Source organism: Mirounga leonina, unplaced genomic scaffold, assembly GCF_011800145.1.
Source record: "Mirounga leonina isolate KUSES-001 unplaced genomic scaffold, KU_Mleo_1.0 Mir_101609, whole genome shotgun sequence".
Lineage (NCBI taxonomy): Eukaryota > Metazoa > Chordata > Mammalia > Carnivora > Phocidae > Mirounga > Mirounga leonina.
In genome coordinates, this window is record NW_023270164.1 from 12,564,097 (window position 1) to 12,581,724 (window position 17,628).

The 17,628-nt window shown below is 53.2% G+C and overlaps 2 protein-coding genes across 2 annotated transcripts; one reads left to right on the forward strand and one right to left on the reverse strand.

Moving 5' to 3' along the window:
* The first annotated feature begins 418 nt into the window (after positions 1-418).
* Positions 419-4,006, forward strand: ERAS (ES cell expressed Ras). Its single transcript, XM_035002872.1, has 2 exons — positions 419-472; positions 3,262-4,006. Exon 2 carries the CDS (start codon positions 3,305-3,307, stop codon positions 4,004-4,006), a length of 702 nt encoding a protein of 233 aa, XP_034858763.1. The 5' UTR covers positions 419-472; positions 3,262-3,304.
* Positions 4,007-5,238: 1,232 nt separating this feature from the next.
* Positions 5,239-11,142, reverse strand: PCSK1N (proprotein convertase subtilisin/kexin type 1 inhibitor). Its single transcript, XM_035002878.1, has 3 exons — positions 11,008-11,142; positions 5,965-6,437; positions 5,239-5,521 (listed from the first exon to the last, which is right to left on the reverse strand). Exons 1-3 carry the CDS (start codon positions 11,119-11,121, stop codon positions 5,326-5,328), a joined length of 783 nt encoding a protein of 260 aa, XP_034858769.1. The 5' UTR covers positions 11,122-11,142; the 3' UTR covers positions 5,239-5,325.
* Positions 11,143-17,628: the final 6,486 nt, after the last annotated feature.

Sequence of the window (17,628 nt, forward strand, 5' to 3'; positions counted from 1 at the left end):
GGCTTTTCTTCATGGCCACCTTATGAACCCAAGATACCCACTGGGTGGGCCACCGGAGCCCCACCCAGTCAAGAAGAAGGGGCAGGGGCCTGTGGCCAACTCAGTGATCCCTCCTTTAAGGAACATTCTGGATGCCCCCCTCAACAACGTGGGCTTCCATCTCATTGGTCAGACCTGTGTCACATGGCTGCCATAGCTGCAAGGGAGTCTGGGACATGTTTGAGCTTGACACCCATCCACTTCAAATCAGGTTCCTAGGGCCCTGACACAATAACCCTCCCCTGCAACTCTTTCCCTCCAGCAACAGGCACAACCCTCTCCCCCAAGCTGCTTTCCAAAAAGCCTGCTTGAGACCGCCCAGGCTCTGCTTGAGGCCCTCATGAGACCTACGCCAAAGTCTGGCCACTCAGGTCAAAAATGTGACACCCTCCGTAAGCCAAAAACATGAAATCACCTCCCAGAGGGAGGCAAGGTAAGGAAGAGGTGCAGCCGGGGGGACACAGGGAGGTCCCGCCGCTGGCTCGGTGCACCCCCAAGACCACCTCCTTTGCGGCCGGTTGGTTACTGGCGGGGGCGCCACCCCACACCCACCCCTCGGGAGGGGAGGGGGGCGTGCCGGCAGAGGGGCCTGGGAGCGCCGTTGCGCATGCGTTCTCCCTCTGCCCCTCCCGCCCCCCGCCTCCCCACCCCCCTACCCGTTGGGGCGGGGTGGGAACGTCTCCTCCTCTGTCAGTCCTGTCAGAGCCGCGGTGGGTTCGGGTCCGAGCACTCCCGCCTTGCCCAGGACCGAGGTGAGCCGGGCCGCCGGGCCTCCAGCCCCCGGCCCCGAGCGGGGAGGCCTTTCCGCGGTGGGCTGTGGGGGCGCGACGGAGGTGGGCTTGGAGGGGGACCCTTCCCCTACCTCCTCCCGTTCTCGCTCAGCCGCCTTAGCGGAGACAGCCTGGGCGCGGGTGTCCGCGCGCGCGGGAAGCGGGGGCTATGGGCTCGAGCCTCGGGATTGGGGCGTCCCGGCCCCCAAGAAAACCGGACGAGCTGGGCCGGCCGGGGAACGGGGGACAGCTTTAGGGGAGAACCTGTGGGTCCCCCAGCCGCACCTCCCCGGGCTGAGTCAAGGGAAGCGTGGCCCGGCGCGGGTGTCCGTTTGTAGACGCCCAGGTTCCGGTGCCTCCCTCCCCTCGACGCTCACCCCTGGATCCTGGGCGAATCCACACGCCGTGGGCCAGGTGGCTCCAGGCGGGGGTGACAGGGTCTCAGGGGCCCTTTGGGGACGCTCGTAGCTCTCGGCCCACAGCAAGTGGCTCAGTGTCCCTCGCGGAGGGGGAGACCCCCACTGCCGTCGGTCCGGTCCCCCGCGGGGCCGTTTGGCTTCCGGCGGGTAAACCGCCACGGCCACCACGCTTGCGGCGGCGGCGCTGTTCCGCGCCGACCCAGCGGCCTGGCTGCGGATGGCCCAGGCTCTCGGGGGCGCTGGGAAGAGTCGCGGGGCCGTCAGGCGGCTCCCCTGCCGCAGGCCCACGTCCCGGGAAATCATTCCTGCCGCTCTTTACCGCTCCCGGAGCCCTTTGCCAACGGGGGAGAGCCCGTCTCGCGCGGCCCCGGCCTCGGGCGCGGGCACCCTCAGATTCCCAGCTGCCCGGACCCCACACTCGAGAGTTAGCCTTCACCCCTCCCCACGCCCCACGCACCGCCTTTGGCTCTGAGAGCAAATCCTGGCAGTTCGTTCCACCTTAGAATCTGACGTCTCCATCGAAGATGGCTTTGGACCCCTGCAGCGGCCTCCTCGCTGCTTCCGCCCTCGCCCTTGCCTCTCGGTCTGTCCTCGCTGCTACATCATCTCCCTCTTTCTGTCCCCAAGGGTTCGGGGGACCCCCCCCAGAGATCGGTCCTCAGTTTACCTCTCTTCACTGTGGCCCCCCTTCTTTCTGGGCCAGAGCATCTAATAATTATTGCCAGGAGTCTCTTTGGGCCGAGGACCTCACAGCTGCATCCCCACCTGGGACCTTCCCCGCCCCCCAACCCTGACCTCCAGATCCCAAATTCAACAGAACCCCCCACCGAGACCTCGAACCCACCATCTGCCCCCAAACTGCCATTCTCCCCGGGTTTCCAGAGAGACTCGGGGTAGCAGCCATTATGATGCATTTCCTGAGGCCACACACGGAACCGAGGCCAGGATGTGTATTGAATAAGTTTAATGGTAATTTGCTATTAATAGCTAACACTAATTGAGCACCTGCTGTGTGCCCATCCTCTCCTAACTGCATGATAATTTACTTGCTTATCTTGTTGATGGTCTCCTTCTCACTTCCAGAATCTAATCCTCCCAAGGGCAGGGATTTTAGTCTATTTTGTTCGCTGCCACTTCCCCACCCCCACACCTCCCACCTTCCTTCCCCACACCCATCACAATACCCCGCTCGCCGGAAGACGCTGGAAATAATGCATGAAAATTAAATGATAATAAAAAGGCCTAACATTAACCAAGCATCTCCCACCTGTTTATCACCTATTGTTGCAGTATATTTTACTGATTTATCTTTGTTGTTGTCACGTTCCTTGGGGGCCGGGGCTTGTTAACTATTTTGACTCTTTTCCCCAGTTGTTTGTCCTTGCCACACAGTGGGTTCTCAATAGCCGCATGCTGAATACGTAAGAAAGACTAAATTCTAATGCTAATGGCTAACCGACCTCATAATTTGCCGATTTATTTGATTTATTGTCTCCACCTTTTAGAATACAAACTCCCTGGGGACAGGAATGTTGCTCGGCCTATGATTTGCGACCGGCACAGTGCCGGGCTTGGGGCTCAACGGTGATACGATCCAAAACCAAAATCAAAACTGACCCAAATCCCCGCCCTCCCCCGGGAAGGGGGAGGGGCTGCTAATGGGCAGGAGCTCTTTTTCCCGGGTGATGAAAATGTTCTTAGATTATGGCGATGGTTGCACGACAGTGGGGAAAATGCTAAAACAAAAACAAAAACAAAAACATTGAATTGTGCACTTTTAACTAGATTAACCGTGGTATATAAATTACATCTAAATAAAGCTGCTCTTAAAATCCCCGCCTTCACGTAGAGGGAATGAGACGGACAGAGATCAAGCAACATCAAGTGTTCGGCCTACTAGAAGGTGCTTTGCACACACCTAGGCACTTAGTAAATGTTGATTCAATGACACCCAGCTGACCCCTTGCCCCCGAGTGGTCTTGCCTAACCTCCCCCCGCCCCCCCCCTTGTCTTCTGTTCTCTTTCCCTCGCAGGGCCTGCTGTCCACATCCCTTTCCTGAGCTGTGCACCGGGGGAATGGCGCTGCCGAGAAATGCCAACATGTTTGATCTGGGCCTGGGCACGTGGAGCCTTAGCTCTGAGGAGGAGAGCCAGAGGGCTCAGGCACCCTCCAAGAGTGTCGGGAAGCAGCTGCCCGAGTACAAGGCGGTCGTGGTGGGCGCGAGTGGCGTGGGCAAGAGTGCGCTCACCATCCAGCTGAACCACCAGTGCTTCGTGGAAGACCACGACCCCACGATCCAGGATTCCTACTGGAAGGAGGTGGCCCTGGGCCATGGGGGCTGCATTCTGAACGTGCTGGACACGGCAGGGCAGGCCACTCACAGGGCCCTGCGTGACCAGTGCGTGGCGATTGGGGATGGCGTGCTGGGGGTCTTCGCCCTGGATGACCCCTCGTCTCTAGCCCAGCTGCAGCAGATGCGGGCCACCTGGGGCCCTCACCACACCCAGCCCCTCGTCCTTGTGGGCAACAAGTGTGACCTTGTGAGCACCACCGGAGATGCTCGGGCCGCTGCTGCAGCCCTTGCGAAGAGCTGGGGGGCCCCCTTCGTGGAGACCTCAGCCAAGACACGACAAGGTGTAGAGGAGGCCTTTACCCTGCTCATCCATGAGATCCAAAAGGTCCGGGAGGCCATGGCAAAGGAGGCCATGACAGGGCCGGGTGGGGATAAGGCCCGGCACCAGAAGGCCATGTGCCGCTGCGGCTGTTCTGTGGCCTGAAGATCTCGGTCAAGAAGAGTGGCCTGCCCCCAGGCTAGGGTGGTGGATCCTAGACAGGCGGCCACCCCCCCCCCCCCCCCCCCCCCCACCCCAGCAACTAGCTGTGTGGGACACTGTTGGTGTACTGGGGATAGATGAATCCCTCTGTTGGGGAGATTTTCGTTTGGTGATGGGCATCATGGTAACTGGCGAGCGAAGAGATTGTATGCCAAATTAAATAAACGGTGTTCTCAGGTTTCAAAGCTGCCTCTGTGCCAAGTGTTACGTGGGTGGGAGTGAAACTGGGGAGAATGTTACTTGAGTTGTGAGAATTCTTTCATTCAAGAAATGGGGGGAGCCCGCTGTGTGCCAGGCCCTGCTTTGGGTGCAAAGGATGTAGAGGTAAACAAGACCCTTAGAATCCCTGCCCTCGCAGATGTAACATGAGGCTATGTATTAAAAGCGAGGGTAGGAATAGAGGGACAGCGAGGTCAAGGAGAGCCTTACTGAGTAGGTGACATTTGAGTAAAACCATGCAGGGAAGTAAAGCCGGTGCGAAGGCCGGAGCATAAACCAGCTCCCGCCACAACTCGCAGTATCTTCAGGTCGGGGTGAGAATAGAGAGAGCATCCCTCCATACCATATAACTAAATATCTAAACATTACAGATGAAGCTAACAAACGCAAACAGTGCATCCTATCTCCCTGCCTTGACAGGTACGCTTTCTTCATGACCTGGAGGCCCAAGTTTGAATTGCTCACACGCAGAGCCCCATGCCCCATGCAAGGAGGGGTGTGTTGGGAAGGCCAACCGCCCCCTCTCTTCCCACTGGTAGCCCTTACCACCGCCCCCCCCCCGGGGGGCAGGAAGGCTCATGGGGGCCTGTGGACACCGCCGGAGGCGCAGCTCAAACCACTCAGGCCTCACAGCCACCCCTTGGTGCTCAGAAGGATGGACCCCAGGAAAATGCTGCTGCAGGCCCTGAAAGTGTCCTCAGAGCCCTGTGGGGTGGGGCCCATGCCTCCCCCAGTGAGAAGAGGGGCACAGAGTGGGGGAGGGGGGCTCTAAAGGGCCCACCCAGGGCAGGGGCCCCTCTGCCTTTGTCTAAGGGCCACCACCGCCACTCAGCCCACCAGCCCCCCCAGAAACTGCCACTTTGGACAAGCATAGAGCTGCTTCAGATCGCATTTATTGTGGGGCCAAAGGCGGGGATCTCGGGGTTCTAGGGCTGCAACTGCGGCTGACGGGGTAAGCCGCTCTCGATGTGCCGACGGGGAGCAGTCGGGGTGTTGGGGTGGGGTGGTCCTGGGCCCGAGGGTGCGCAGGACCCGGGCGGTGCTCAGGGGGGCAGGAGGCGGCGCACCGGCGCCTGGGGCGAGGGCGTCTCCAGGCGCTTCACCCGCAGCAGGGCCCCCAGCACCCCCTCAGGGGGCACCTCGGGGCCCAGATCCTGGTCGGCAGCACGGCGGAGGCGGCGCGGGGCAGCCACAGCCTCGGGGTCGGCGCTCCCCGCGAGGATTCGCCCCAACAAGTACCTGCCGGAGAGCCCGAGAGGAAGGCCGTGAGGCTGTGCCGCGCGTCCTCGCCGCTGCCCTAGGGCCCAGACGGCCCTGCAAGCCCATACCGCCCGGGGACCCGGCCGTCTCCAGCCCACTGCTTTCCCGTTGGCCCTGCCTCCCGGCGCACACACTGTGGTTTCCCTGCCTCCCACTCCTCCCCCAGCAACCGGACATCTGAGCCCCCCCTCCCGCGCCCGGGACCGGCAGTCCCGTTCCCCACTGTCTCCGCAGCCAAGCACCTCTGACCCTAACACCTAGGGTGGCGGTCCCCACTCCCTCCTAGGATCGCAGGGCCTAGGCGTTGGCAGCACGCCGTGAGGCAGGCCCCCCCCCCCCGCCGCCCCTCGCCCTCCTACCCGCCCCCCCGCCACAGCCCGGGGATGCAGGCGCCGCCCCCTGCCCACCCCTTGCGGGGGTACCTCAGCAGCTCCGGGTCCACATCGGGCGTCTCGTCGCCGGCGTCCTCGGCCTCTGGGCCGGTGGGACCGTCGTCGTAGACCGGGGGCCGGGGTCTGAGCGCAGCGGCGGGGACAGGGCCGGGGACGAGCTGGGCCGCGAGGGCGGCGGGGTCCAGGCGGGCGCGGAGCAGGGCGCGGGCCAGCTGCGCGGCGGGCGCGTCGGGGTCGTCCTCCGGGCCGAGCGCGGGGTCGGTGGTGCGGGGGGTGCTCCAGGCGCGCAGCAGCTGCGCCAGGACGCGCGCCTGCTGATCCTCGGCCTCCTGCGCCTCGGCCCGCGCCCGCTCCTGCCTCTCGGCCTCCAGCAGGTGCGCCAGCGCCCGCGCCAGCTCCTGCACGGCTCCCGCCGCCTCGCCCCGGGGCACTGCTCGCCGGAAGCGGCGGGGGCCGCCAGCCTCAGCCAGGGGCGACGAGGCTGCGCCCAGGCCGCGCGGCTCCTGCCGGAAGACGTGGCAGGAGGGAGATGTCAGCGTCTGTCAGGCCAGGGACCCCCCTCACCCAGGGGAGCCCCGTGGACCTCAAACACCCCCAGATGCCACCAAAGGCACCGCGGCCCCTCAAATATACCCAGACACCCCTAAGGCCACTGGAGACTCCCCCCTCCCCCCGACGATTTCCCAGTGATTCCGAATTTGCCCCAGGGCTGCCTGAGAACAGGTGTCTTTATAGGAGTGGTGATGGCGTTTATGAGAGCCATAGATTTTTCTACGTTGATGTTGCGGACTATAAGACCCATATTTGCATTTTATAGGTTCCTATTCACTTGTTTTGCCCAAAAGGTAGCAGACTGTTCCGCACCTTGCATTTCGGAATCTATGTCTAGACCAGTACTTTCAGTACATCCTTTCTCTCTCTCTTTTCTTTCTCCTCCCTCCCTCCGTGTCTCCCTCCCTCCCTCTTCTCTCTCTCTCTCTCTCTCTCTCTCTGTTTTCCTTTCTTTCCTCTGCGTTGAATCTCTTTTGTATGGATGTACACATTTTATTTAACCAGTCTTCGATTGATGGGCATTTACGGTGTTTCCAATCTTTTGCTATTGGTTTGTTTGTTTTTTTAAAGATTTTATTTTTTAAGTAATCTCTACACCCAATGTGGGGCTGGAACTCACAACCCCATCAAGAACCTGGCGCTCCAGGGGCACCTGGGTGGCTCAGTCGTTAAGCGCCTGCCTTCGGCTCAGGTCATGATCCCAGGGTCCTGGGATCGAGCCCTGCATCGGGCTCCCTGCTCAGCGGGGAAGGCTGCTTCTCCTTCCCCCACTCCCCCTGCTTGTGTTCCCTCTCTCGCTGTGTCTCTGTCAAATAAATAAAATCTTTAAAAAAAAAAAAAAAAAAAAGAACCTGGCGCTCCAGTGACTGAGCCAGCCAGGCACCCCCCCCCCCAATCTTTTGCTATTCTTGTAATGTTGGGATGAATAATCTTGTTCATATATCATTTGGCATGTGTGTAAATCTTTCTGTAGAATAAATTACCCAATGATTATTTTCAATTCAGACATTTTTAAAGCAATTTCAGAAAGTTTAAAGAAAAAAAAAAAACCGGTATCAGAAGTATGAGTAAGGAACAAAAGACCATAAAAATGACTATGAAGATTTGAAAAAGAAACACCTAGAACATCTACAAATATGTTTTAAATGAAATTCAAAATGAAAAAGGCAAGGGGGCTCCTGGCTGGCTCAGTGGGTGGAGCCTGTGACTGGATCTCTGGGTTGTGAGATCCAGCCCTGATCCAGCCCTATGTTAGATGTAGAGATTACTTAAACGTGAAATCTTTCAAAAAAAATTAAGTGGGCCAGTTAAACAGTAGATTCACTCCAGCAGAAGGAATTAATAGGATTGAAGAGAGCTTAAGAACGGATCCACAAATATTGGCACTAGCTACATGGCAGAAAGGACACTCAGAGCAGTGGGGACAGGACCGACTCCTTCAAAAACCCATGCAGGAACAACAAATGACCCAAATGTGGGAGCAATGGAAAGGAAATGATAAATAGGGGCGCCTGGGTGGCTCAGTCGTTAAGCGTCTGCCTTTGGCTCAGGTCATGATCCCAGGGTCCTGGGATCGAGTGCTCTCTCTCTCTCTGACAAATAAATAAAATACTAAAAAAAGGAAAAGATTAATAAATCTGACTACATTAAAATTAAGGATTTCTTTTTGTCCCAAGACACCATAAAAAGAATGAACAGTCAAACCGGAGCGGGAGAATATGCCCGCAACACAAACAGTCAATAAAGGGTTAGCATCCAATATACCAAAAAATGCCTGAAAAGCAAAGAGAAAAACAAACTAATATAAAAATAGGGAGAGGCTCCTGGCTGGCTCAGTCGTTAGAGGTTTGGACTCTTGATCTCGGGGTAGTGAGTTGAGCTCCACGTGGGGTGTAGAGATTACTTAAATAAAAAATAAAAACTAGAGGGGCGCCTGGGTGGCTCGGTCGTTAAGCGTCTGCCTTGGGCTCAGGTCATGATCCCAGGGTCCTGGGATCGAGCCCCGCATCGGGCTCCCTGCTCGGCGGGAAGCCTGCTTCTCCCTCTCCCACTCCCCCTGCTTGCCTGCTTGTGTTCCCTCTCTCGCTGGGTCTCTCTGTCAAATAAATAAATATAATCTTTTAAAAATAAATAAATAAAAACTAGATTAAAAAATAGGGAAAACTAGGGCGCCTGGGTGGCTCAGATGGTTAAGCGTCTGCCTTCGGCTCAGGTCATGATCTCGGGGTCCTGGGGTCGGGTCCGGCATCGGGCTTCCTGCTCCTTGGGAGCCTGCTTCTCTCTCTGCCTCTCTCTCTCTCTGTCTCTCATGAATAAATAAATAAAATCTTTAAAAAAAAATAGGGAAAACTAATGATCAAGTATTTCACAAAAAAGGAAACAAAACGAGTTACTAAATATATGGAAAATAGTGAGCCTCATTAGCAATCAGGAAAATGCAAATTAAAGCGCCAATGAGACACTAAGCATAATATGTCCCAAAGATCGCCAGAACTCAAACCACCTAATGATGCCCAATGTTGATATGGCTGTGGGAAAAACAGAAACTCTCATACATGCCGGTAGGAATTCAATTGCCAAAATAACTTTGAAAAACAATTCGGCTTATGTCTAAAACGCCGCACAAATCCTATGACCGACTCCTGGGGTGCTACACCCCAGGGTAGCTTTTGTGTACATACTACTGGACCCGAGTTCATGAAAAAGCACATGGGGCACTGTTTGTGACATCACAGAAGTGGACCAAGGGGGAAAAAAAGCCTGGAAACCACCCAAATGTCTACAGTCCAATTCTATTGAGAATGCATGTATAAACCATGCTATACTCATATACTGATGATATACTCAGAAAATTAAATATTAGGCAGCAATAAAAATAAATGAATTATAGCCACGCACTTCAATGTGCAAATGTGGATGACGAGCGCATCTCACAACCGAGGCAGAGCCAAAAAAAAAAAAAAAAAGCAAGTTAACGAATTCCACTGCAGGCTGCCTGAGATTACCAGACGCCCTGATGACTTCCTAGTGACCCCTAGTGACTACAAGGAGCCTGATGCCTGGTACGATTCCATTTCTACGAGGAAAGGCTAAACAACATATTGTTTAGACATACACACATATGTGAGAAGCTACAAACGAAAGTAAGGAATCAATGAACAGAAAATACAGGATAATGATTATGGAGCAGGGGGGTTGCTGTGCGCAAGGGGCCCCCAGGGGCCTCTAACTATTGGTCATGCTCTATTTCTTTTCTTTTTTTTTTTTAGATTTTTATTTATTTATTTATTTGACAGAGAGAGAGAGCGAGAGAGGGAACACAAGCAGGAGGAGTGGGAGAGGGAGAAGCAGGCTTCCCTGCTGAGCAAGCAGCCTGGTGCAGGGCTGTCATGCTCTATTTCTTAACCTGAGTGGTGGGTAAACACAAGGGTTATTTTATCATTATTCCTTACATCATACATGTATGTTAACTATAGTATGTCATATATAAACTATTTACTAATTTTTTAAGTCCCCCATCTCTGACGCAGACAGCCCTGACGAGTTGGAGGATGATGTGCTCCAGGTGCCCTGGGCGCCCACCACGCCTTAGCTCCTGGGGAATCACACACTCACCAGCAATCACAACCTCACACACACTCGCATGCACTAGCAGGCCTTGAGATGTCACATGTGCAACCCGACACTGCCACATCCCCTCGCGAGGAACTGCACACGTTCACATAGGCGGCTGCCCATGCGGTTACGATGGCCAAGCTGCCCAGATGCAAGGACACGCGCCACCCTTAAAGACACAATGCAGCACGGAGACATCATGGCTTCTCTCCCCAGAATGACACAGCTCCATAAAGGGGCAGGGAGAAGCAGCCTCGGGAACACCCATACAAAATCCTAGTCACTTAGGCCAACAGGACCAAAATGGGATGTGCGCATGAGGATGCAAAGACCACTCCCACCTAAAAAACGAAATCTCACACACACACACACACACACACGCACACGGACACGCCCATAGGCGAGCCATCACCATAGGGTTCACAAACACTCACACGGGGTCCCTGAGACGAGTCAAATGCGGGAACACCCCCAGCATCACACACGCTGCACACCCAGACCCGCAACGGCGCGTCTGGAGGGACGCTCGCAAGCGCTGGCATCAAAGGACACGCACTGACAGGGCCAGCACATTCTCACGCCCCAGTCAGCGCCTCCCGGGCAGAGACCGGTGCGCGCACCCCTGCCTTCATGCGCGCTAGTCCCGGGGACAGCGAGCGGCGGGGCGAGGCCGGGCCCGCGCCAGGGGCCAAGGGTGGGCAGGGCGTGGAGGCCAGCCGAGCCCCGCACACCCGGACAGCGAGCCCCGCACGGCCTGGGCGCGCCCGGACCACCCTGGCCGATCTCCCCCGCACGTCCGGGAGCAGGCGGGGGGCCCGCGAGGACGAGGGGAGAGCAGCCGAGCACGGACCGTGGCCCGCAGCATCCTCCCGGCCACCCCCACCCCGTGCCCGACCGGTGTCGCACCTTTACCGGCCGTGCGCAGAACGCGGGGGGCGGCCGAACTAAGCCCAACAGCAGCAGCACCAGGAGGCCGACGCCCCCGGCCCGCGGCCCGCCGAGCAGCGGCGACCACGCCATGCTGCCCCAGCGAGCCGGGCTCCGGACGGGCGGACTGGCGGGCAAATGCGCAGCGCCGCGGCGAGCGGGCAAGGCTGCGCGGCTCTGCGGCTGCGCGCGCCAGGGAACCCGGCCCTCCCCCCGCCCGCGCCCCCTCTCCGGCCCCTCTACGCAGGCGCAGCCGGGGAGCGCCCGCGGCCCCCCATCCTGCCCGTCGCCATGGAGATGCCCAAGGGGCAAGGTGGTAGCTGGAGCCTGCCGTGGCGGTTGCCATGGCAGTCGCAGGGCAGTTACCGGGGCAACAGACCTTGCTGTCCCTTAGCAGACGGGCAGGCGAAAGTGACTCAGTGGGGTGGAATGGGGATCCGGTCCCCACCTCTCCCTCCCTGGGGAGGAGACATACGACTTTGTTCACTGCATAAACAGTTCCTCGCTTCGGTGGGTGAGGATGGATACATAGATAAATAGGTTTCACCCATATATTGTTCCAGAAAGGGTTTCAAGCCACTTGAAATGACACATCAAAGGAACCAAAACTTCGGTAAAATTGGAGTATACATTGGGCAAAAAATGTTGGGAAGGGAATGTTAGTGGTTATTTCTGCGTGGGGAGATAAATAATGGTTTATCACTCTGTCCTTTGCACTTCTCTCTGTTGTCTGAAAAAATGTTGCAACGAATATGTATTCCTATTAAAATCAGGTAACAGATAAAGCTATTTTCATTTAGGAATTAAAACAAAGTATGGGGGCGCCTGGGTGGCACAGTCAGTGAAGCGTCTGCCTTTGGCTCAGGTCATGATCCCGGGGTCCTGGGATCGAGCCCCGCATCGCATCGCATTGGGGTCCCTGCTCGGCAGGGAGCCTGCTTCTCCCTCTCCCGCTCCCCCTGCTTGTGCTCTCTCTGTCTCTGTCAAACAAATAAATAAAATCTTTAAAGAAATAAATTAAAAAAACAAAACAAAGTATGGTAACATGGCACAAATTAAAAGTGAAGAAAAGAAAGATCCCTTTATGCTGCTGTGAGTATATCTAATCCATTGATTCTGTCTCCGTCTCTTCAGTATTAAAAACAACTTTATAATAAAAATCATTATACACATCCCTTTATGGACCTGAAGATGATGTACTCAGTGATGGTGTGATGAACACATGTTTAAGGTGGTTCCCATGATCCTTGCCTTCTGGTGTCCACAATCTTGTGTAATCCCCTCCCGTTTGAAAGTGTGCATGACCAAAGGTGACCAGATATATGTGATTACATGTCCATAATTACATCAGAAATGAGCTTGGTGGGGCGCCTGGCTGGCTCAGTTGTTTAAGCGTCTGCCTTCGGCTCAGGTCATGATCCCAGGGTCCTGGAATCGAACCCCGCATCGGGCTCCCTGCTCCTCTGGGAGCCTGCTTCTCCTTCTCCCTCTGCCTGCCACTCCCCCTGCTTGTGCTCTCTCTCTCTCTTTCTCTGTCAAATAAATAAAATCTTAAAAAAAAAAAAAAAGAAAGAAATGAGGTTGGACTGTTACAGGCGGGAGAGTCTGCGTTGGGTGAATGGAGGTGCTGGTTCTTGGATTCCCCATGAAAGATTTACATGAGGACCCACACTCAAAGGCAGCCAGGAGGAAGGTAGCAAGCACGAAGCAGTTTTTTTGTTGTTGTTGTTAAAGATTTTATTTACTTATTTGAGACAAAGAGAGAGAGACAGAGAAACAGCACGAGAGGGGAGAGGGTCAGAGGGAGAAGCAGGCTCCCCGCTGAGTCGGGAGCCCAATGTGGGACTCGATCCCAGGACTCCGGGATCATGACCTGAGCCGAAGGCAGTTGCTTAACCAACTGAGCCACCCAGGCGCCCGATGAAGCAGTTTATTAAGGCCAATATATACTCAAGAATAGAGAGAGGGCAGGCTCAGAGGTGGCAACTGCACCAGGTTAGGGGTGTCTTTTCTTTTTATGGTTGTATAGATTATGGGTCATAGCAGGGCGGTCTCTGACTGAGGTTGTTTCCAACCATCTAAGGGACTCCTCCTACCAGTTGGGAGTGGGAGTTTTTGGCCCTACAAGGCTCTTGCTGGAACGGTTATGGCCATCTTTCCCTACAGGGGGGTCGGGGGGCATTGAAACTGGGCACAGACTGGTGGCTGGACCCCAGGCCACCCTGGCAGTGTAATATATAATGTAAATATATTATAATGAAGCTCTAGGTTACCCTAGCCTCAGGTGGCAAGAAAGAGAGGTAGCCTCGAGGAACCGAAGGTGGCCTCCAGCTGACAGCCAGCAAGAAATCAAAGCCCCCAGTCCTTCACCTGCAAGGAACTGAATTCTGCCAATGGCCAGAGTGAGCTTGGATCTTTCCCCAGTCAGGCCTGATAGGAGACTGCAGCCCTTGTCAACACTTTCATTTCAGCTTTGTGAGACCCTAAGCAGAGATCCTAGTTAAGCCATGTCCTGACTCCTGACCCACAGAAACTGTGAGCTAATGTTGTTGGAAGTCTGTTGTTTTAAGCTGAGAAGTAACATGTCATCAACAAACTAGGAATAGAAGAGAACATCCTCAACCTGATGAAGGACAAAACCCCACAGCTAACATCATACTTAGCAGTGAAAGACTGAAAGCTTTCTCCCCAGGGATCAGGATCAAGACAAGGATGTTCCAGGGGCACCTGGCTGGCTCAGTCGGTAGAGCACCTGACTCTTGATCTCGGGGTGGTGAGTTCAAACCCCACATTCCCGGGTGTAGGGCTTACTTAAAAAAAAAAAAAAAAGATAAGGATGTTCCCTCTCACTTCTATTTCTTTTTTTTTTTTCTTCCAAAGATTTTATTTATTTATTTGACAGAGAGAGAGACAGTGAGAGAGGGAATCCAAGCAGAGGGAGTGGGAGAGGGAGAAGCAGGCTTCGCGTGGAGCAGGGAGCCTGATCCGGGGCTCGATCCCAGGACCCTGGGATCACGACCCGAGCCGAAGGCAGACGCTTAACCGACTGAGCCACCCAGGCAGGCGCCCCTCTCTCACTTCTATTTGACATTGTACTGAAGGTTCTAGCCAGAGCACTTAGCCAAGAAAAAAAGACATCCACAGTGGAAAGGCAGAAATGAAATTATTTCTATTTGCAAATGACGTGACTTTATACGTGGATAATCTTAAGGAATCTACAACAAAACCATTTGAGTTAATAGATGAGGTTACAGGATATAAGATCAATATTATAAAACTCAATTGTGCTTCTACACACGAGCAATGAACTATCCAAAAATGAAAGAAAACAATTCCATTTGCATTACCATCAAAAAGAATAAAAACACTTAGAAACAAAGTTAACAAAGTAAGTGCAAGACTGTACCCTGAAAACCACAAAAACCATCTAACATAAGCTCAAATCCATAATCACTTACTTCCAACATCCGTTTCTCAAATATTCCATGGTTCCCCATGATGTATAGTCTCCCTCATTGCAGCAAGCTAATAAACCCAATTTGGTTCCTGATGGTCTTTGACTGATGGGCATTAACACAAATGGAGGAGGTTTCACTGAGATTCGGCAGAAACCCTCAACTCAGTAATAGTGCACATATCTGAAAGCCCTCTCTTGGCTTGTTGAGTCAACTCCCTGCCCATGCTTGGCTTGGGGGTAAGTTCACAGTGACTTGAATATAGACATTTCAATGAGGTCCTCTGCATTGGATTTGTTTTGTTTGTTTTCCTAGGAGTAAGGATGCCCCGGACTTTGGTTATCTAATCGGATACACATTGTTACTTGGTAAAATTATTTTCTAGCTTTCAACCACCTGTTCCTGTGGTCTGTCCAATTTATATGTGAAACATATGAGTTATATTTAGTTACATTTATATTTAGTATAATTATATTTAGTTGAGTGTTACTTCACAACAAAAGGAAAGTCTATAGGAAGAGAAAGAGCATAACCCTGACATTTATTCTTAAGCTGACCCTGGGGGCTGAAGAGTCTTGGTATCCAAGGCTTGTTTGTCCAAAGGATGCGGGTCTGAGAAAACCATTAGAAACCATTAGAAAATCTTACGTGGAAGCAGTCTCAAATAGATATTTGTACATACGTGTTCATAGCAGCGTTATTCACGCAGGTAAACATGGAAGCCACCCAAGTGTTCATTGGTGGTTGAATGGGTAAGCAAAATGTGATATATACCTACAATGGAATATTATTCAGCCTTTAAGGAAGGAAATTCTGACACATGCTACAACATGGATGAACACCGAGGACATTATGCTAAGTGAGATAAGCCAGTCCCCAAAAGAGGAATGAATACTGAAGGAGTCCACTTACATGAGATACTTAGAAGAATCAAAATCATAGAGACAGAAAGTAGAATGGTGGGTTACCAGGGGCAGGGGGTGGGGGGCGGATAGGGAGTTAGTGTTTAATGAGTACAGAGTTTCAGGGTTTTTAAAAGATTTTATCTATTTATTTGAGAGAGAGAGAACACGATCAAGCACGAGTGGGGGGTGGGGGTGGGGCAGAGGGAGAAGCAGACTCCCCGCTGAGCAGGAAGCCTGCTGGCCGGGCTCGATCCCAGGACCCTGGGATCATGACCTGAGCCGAAGGCAGACGCTTAACAGACTGAGCCACCCAGGCGCCCCTGGAGTTTCAGTTTTATAAGATGAAGAGTTACGCAGATGGATGGTGATGATAGTTGCACAATATTATGAATGTATTTAATACTACTGAAATGTACACTTACAATGGTAAAGATGGTAAATTTTATGTGTATTTCACCGCAATAAAACAAACAAAACTTACATGAATTTCTTCTTCAGTCCTGTCTTTGTGTCCCTGAGAATTGCTTTGTTAATTTCATCTGCTCCGACCGTCAGGAGGGTTTTTATTCCTGGCCCATGATCATGACGATTGGCCTTCAGCCAGAATCTGGAGACATCAGTTACACCAGCAACCCCTTACGGAGCACTGCAATTCTTATTATCTTCTCAGTCTAAAACTGTGCCTCTCAGGCCAAGCACCTTTGTTCATGTTTTTTCACCGGAAAGTCAACACATATGTTTATCTAACTGAACTGACATAATTTCACCAGGGAAATTTCGAAATTGTAGTAACCACTTTGGGAAACTTCTGCCATGAGCAAGATTGCTCATTTGAGGGCTGCCTTAGAACAAAAAGGGCAGCTGGGACACCTGGGTGGCTCAGTGGGTTAAGCATCTGACTCTTGATCTCAGCTCAGGTCTTGATCTCAGGGTCGGGAGTTCAAGGCCCTCAGTGGGCTCCACACTGGGCATGGCACCTACTTAAAAAACAAAGTTTATAAAATAAAAAAAGAGCAGAAAGGGCAGAAATTCACATGAAGAGATGGCTTGTTTCATCTATATAAGACAGAGATCATTTTGTTTAACCAAGGAGACACCCTTCTCTTTATTTCTGTATTTGGAGGTTAAGGAGTGCTGACTATTAATATTTTATTTATTTATTTGTTTGTTTTATTTTAGATAGAGAGCACACTAGCTCAAGCAGGGGGAGGAGCAGAGGGGGAGGGAGAAAGAATCTCAAGCAGACGGGGCGCCTGGGTGGCTCAGTTGGTTAAGTGACTGCCTTTGGCTCAGGTCATGATCCTGGAGTCCCGGGATCGAGTCCCGCATCGGGCTCCCTGCTCGGCAGGGAGTCTGCTTCTCCCTCTCCCGCTCCCCCCTCTTGTGCTCTTTCTCTCTCTCACTCTCTCTCTCAAATAAATAAATAAATAAAATCTTTAAAAAAAAAAAAAATCTCAAGCAGACTCCTCACCAAGCACAGAGCCTGTGGCAGGGGCCGGGGGCGGTGGGCAGGTCCCATCCCATGACCCTGAAATCACCACCCCAGTCAAAACCAAGTTGGACACTTAACTGACTGAGCCACCTGACTTTTTTTTTAAAGATTTATTTATTTATTTATTTGAGAGAGAGAGATCATAAATGTGCTCCAGCTGGGGGAGGGGCAGAGGGAGAGGGAGAGAAGCAGACTCCCCACTGAGTGTGGAGCCCTACTTGGGATTGATCCCACAACCCCGAGACTATGACCCGAGTAGAAATCAAGAGTCAGCTGCCTAACTGACTGAGCCACCCAGGTGCCCCAAGGAGTGCTGACTTTTTTTTTTTTTAAGATTTTATTTATTTCTTTGACAGAGAGAGAGAGCACAAGCAGGGGGGGTGGCAGGCAGTGGGAGAAGGAGAAGCAGGCTCCCCGAGGAGCAGGGAGCCCCATGCGGGGCTCCATCCCAGGACCCTGGGATCATGACCTGAGCTGAAGGCAGTTGCTTAACCAACTGAGCCACCCAGGTGCCCCAGAGTGCTGACTTTTTACTACTATGCCTTGATAAAATTGTCAAGGGCCTAATTTATTGTTTAAATCAGCTGTAATAACTCTCTTTTTTATTTTTTAAAGATTTTTTATTTATTTGAGAGAGAGAGAGAACATGCACACGAGGGGGGAGGGGCAGAGGGAGAGGGAGAAAGAGAAAGAATCCTCAAGCAGACTCCCCACTGTGCACGGAGCCCGATGCAGGGCTATAACCCAG

What these genes read in the sequence shown, in the direction of transcription:
- ERAS (XM_035002872.1), top strand. Translation starts at nt 3,305, where the DNA reads ATGGCGCTGCCGAGAAATGCCAACATGTTTGATCTGGGCCTGGGCACG.
- PCSK1N (XM_035002878.1), bottom strand. Translation starts at nt 11,121, where the DNA reads ATGGCGTGGTCGCCGCTGCTCGGCGGGCCGCGGGCCGGGGGCGTCGGC. An exon ending in TCTGCGCACGGCCGGTAAAG is followed by an intron (nt 6,438 to 11,007) that starts GTGCGACACCGG and finishes GTCTTCCGGCAG; the next exon opens with GAGCCGCGCGGCCTGGGCGC. An exon ending in GTGGACCCGGAGCTGCTGAG is followed by an intron (nt 5,522 to 5,964) that starts GTACCCCCGCAA and finishes GCTCTCCGGCAG; the next exon opens with GTACTTGTTGGGGCGAATCC.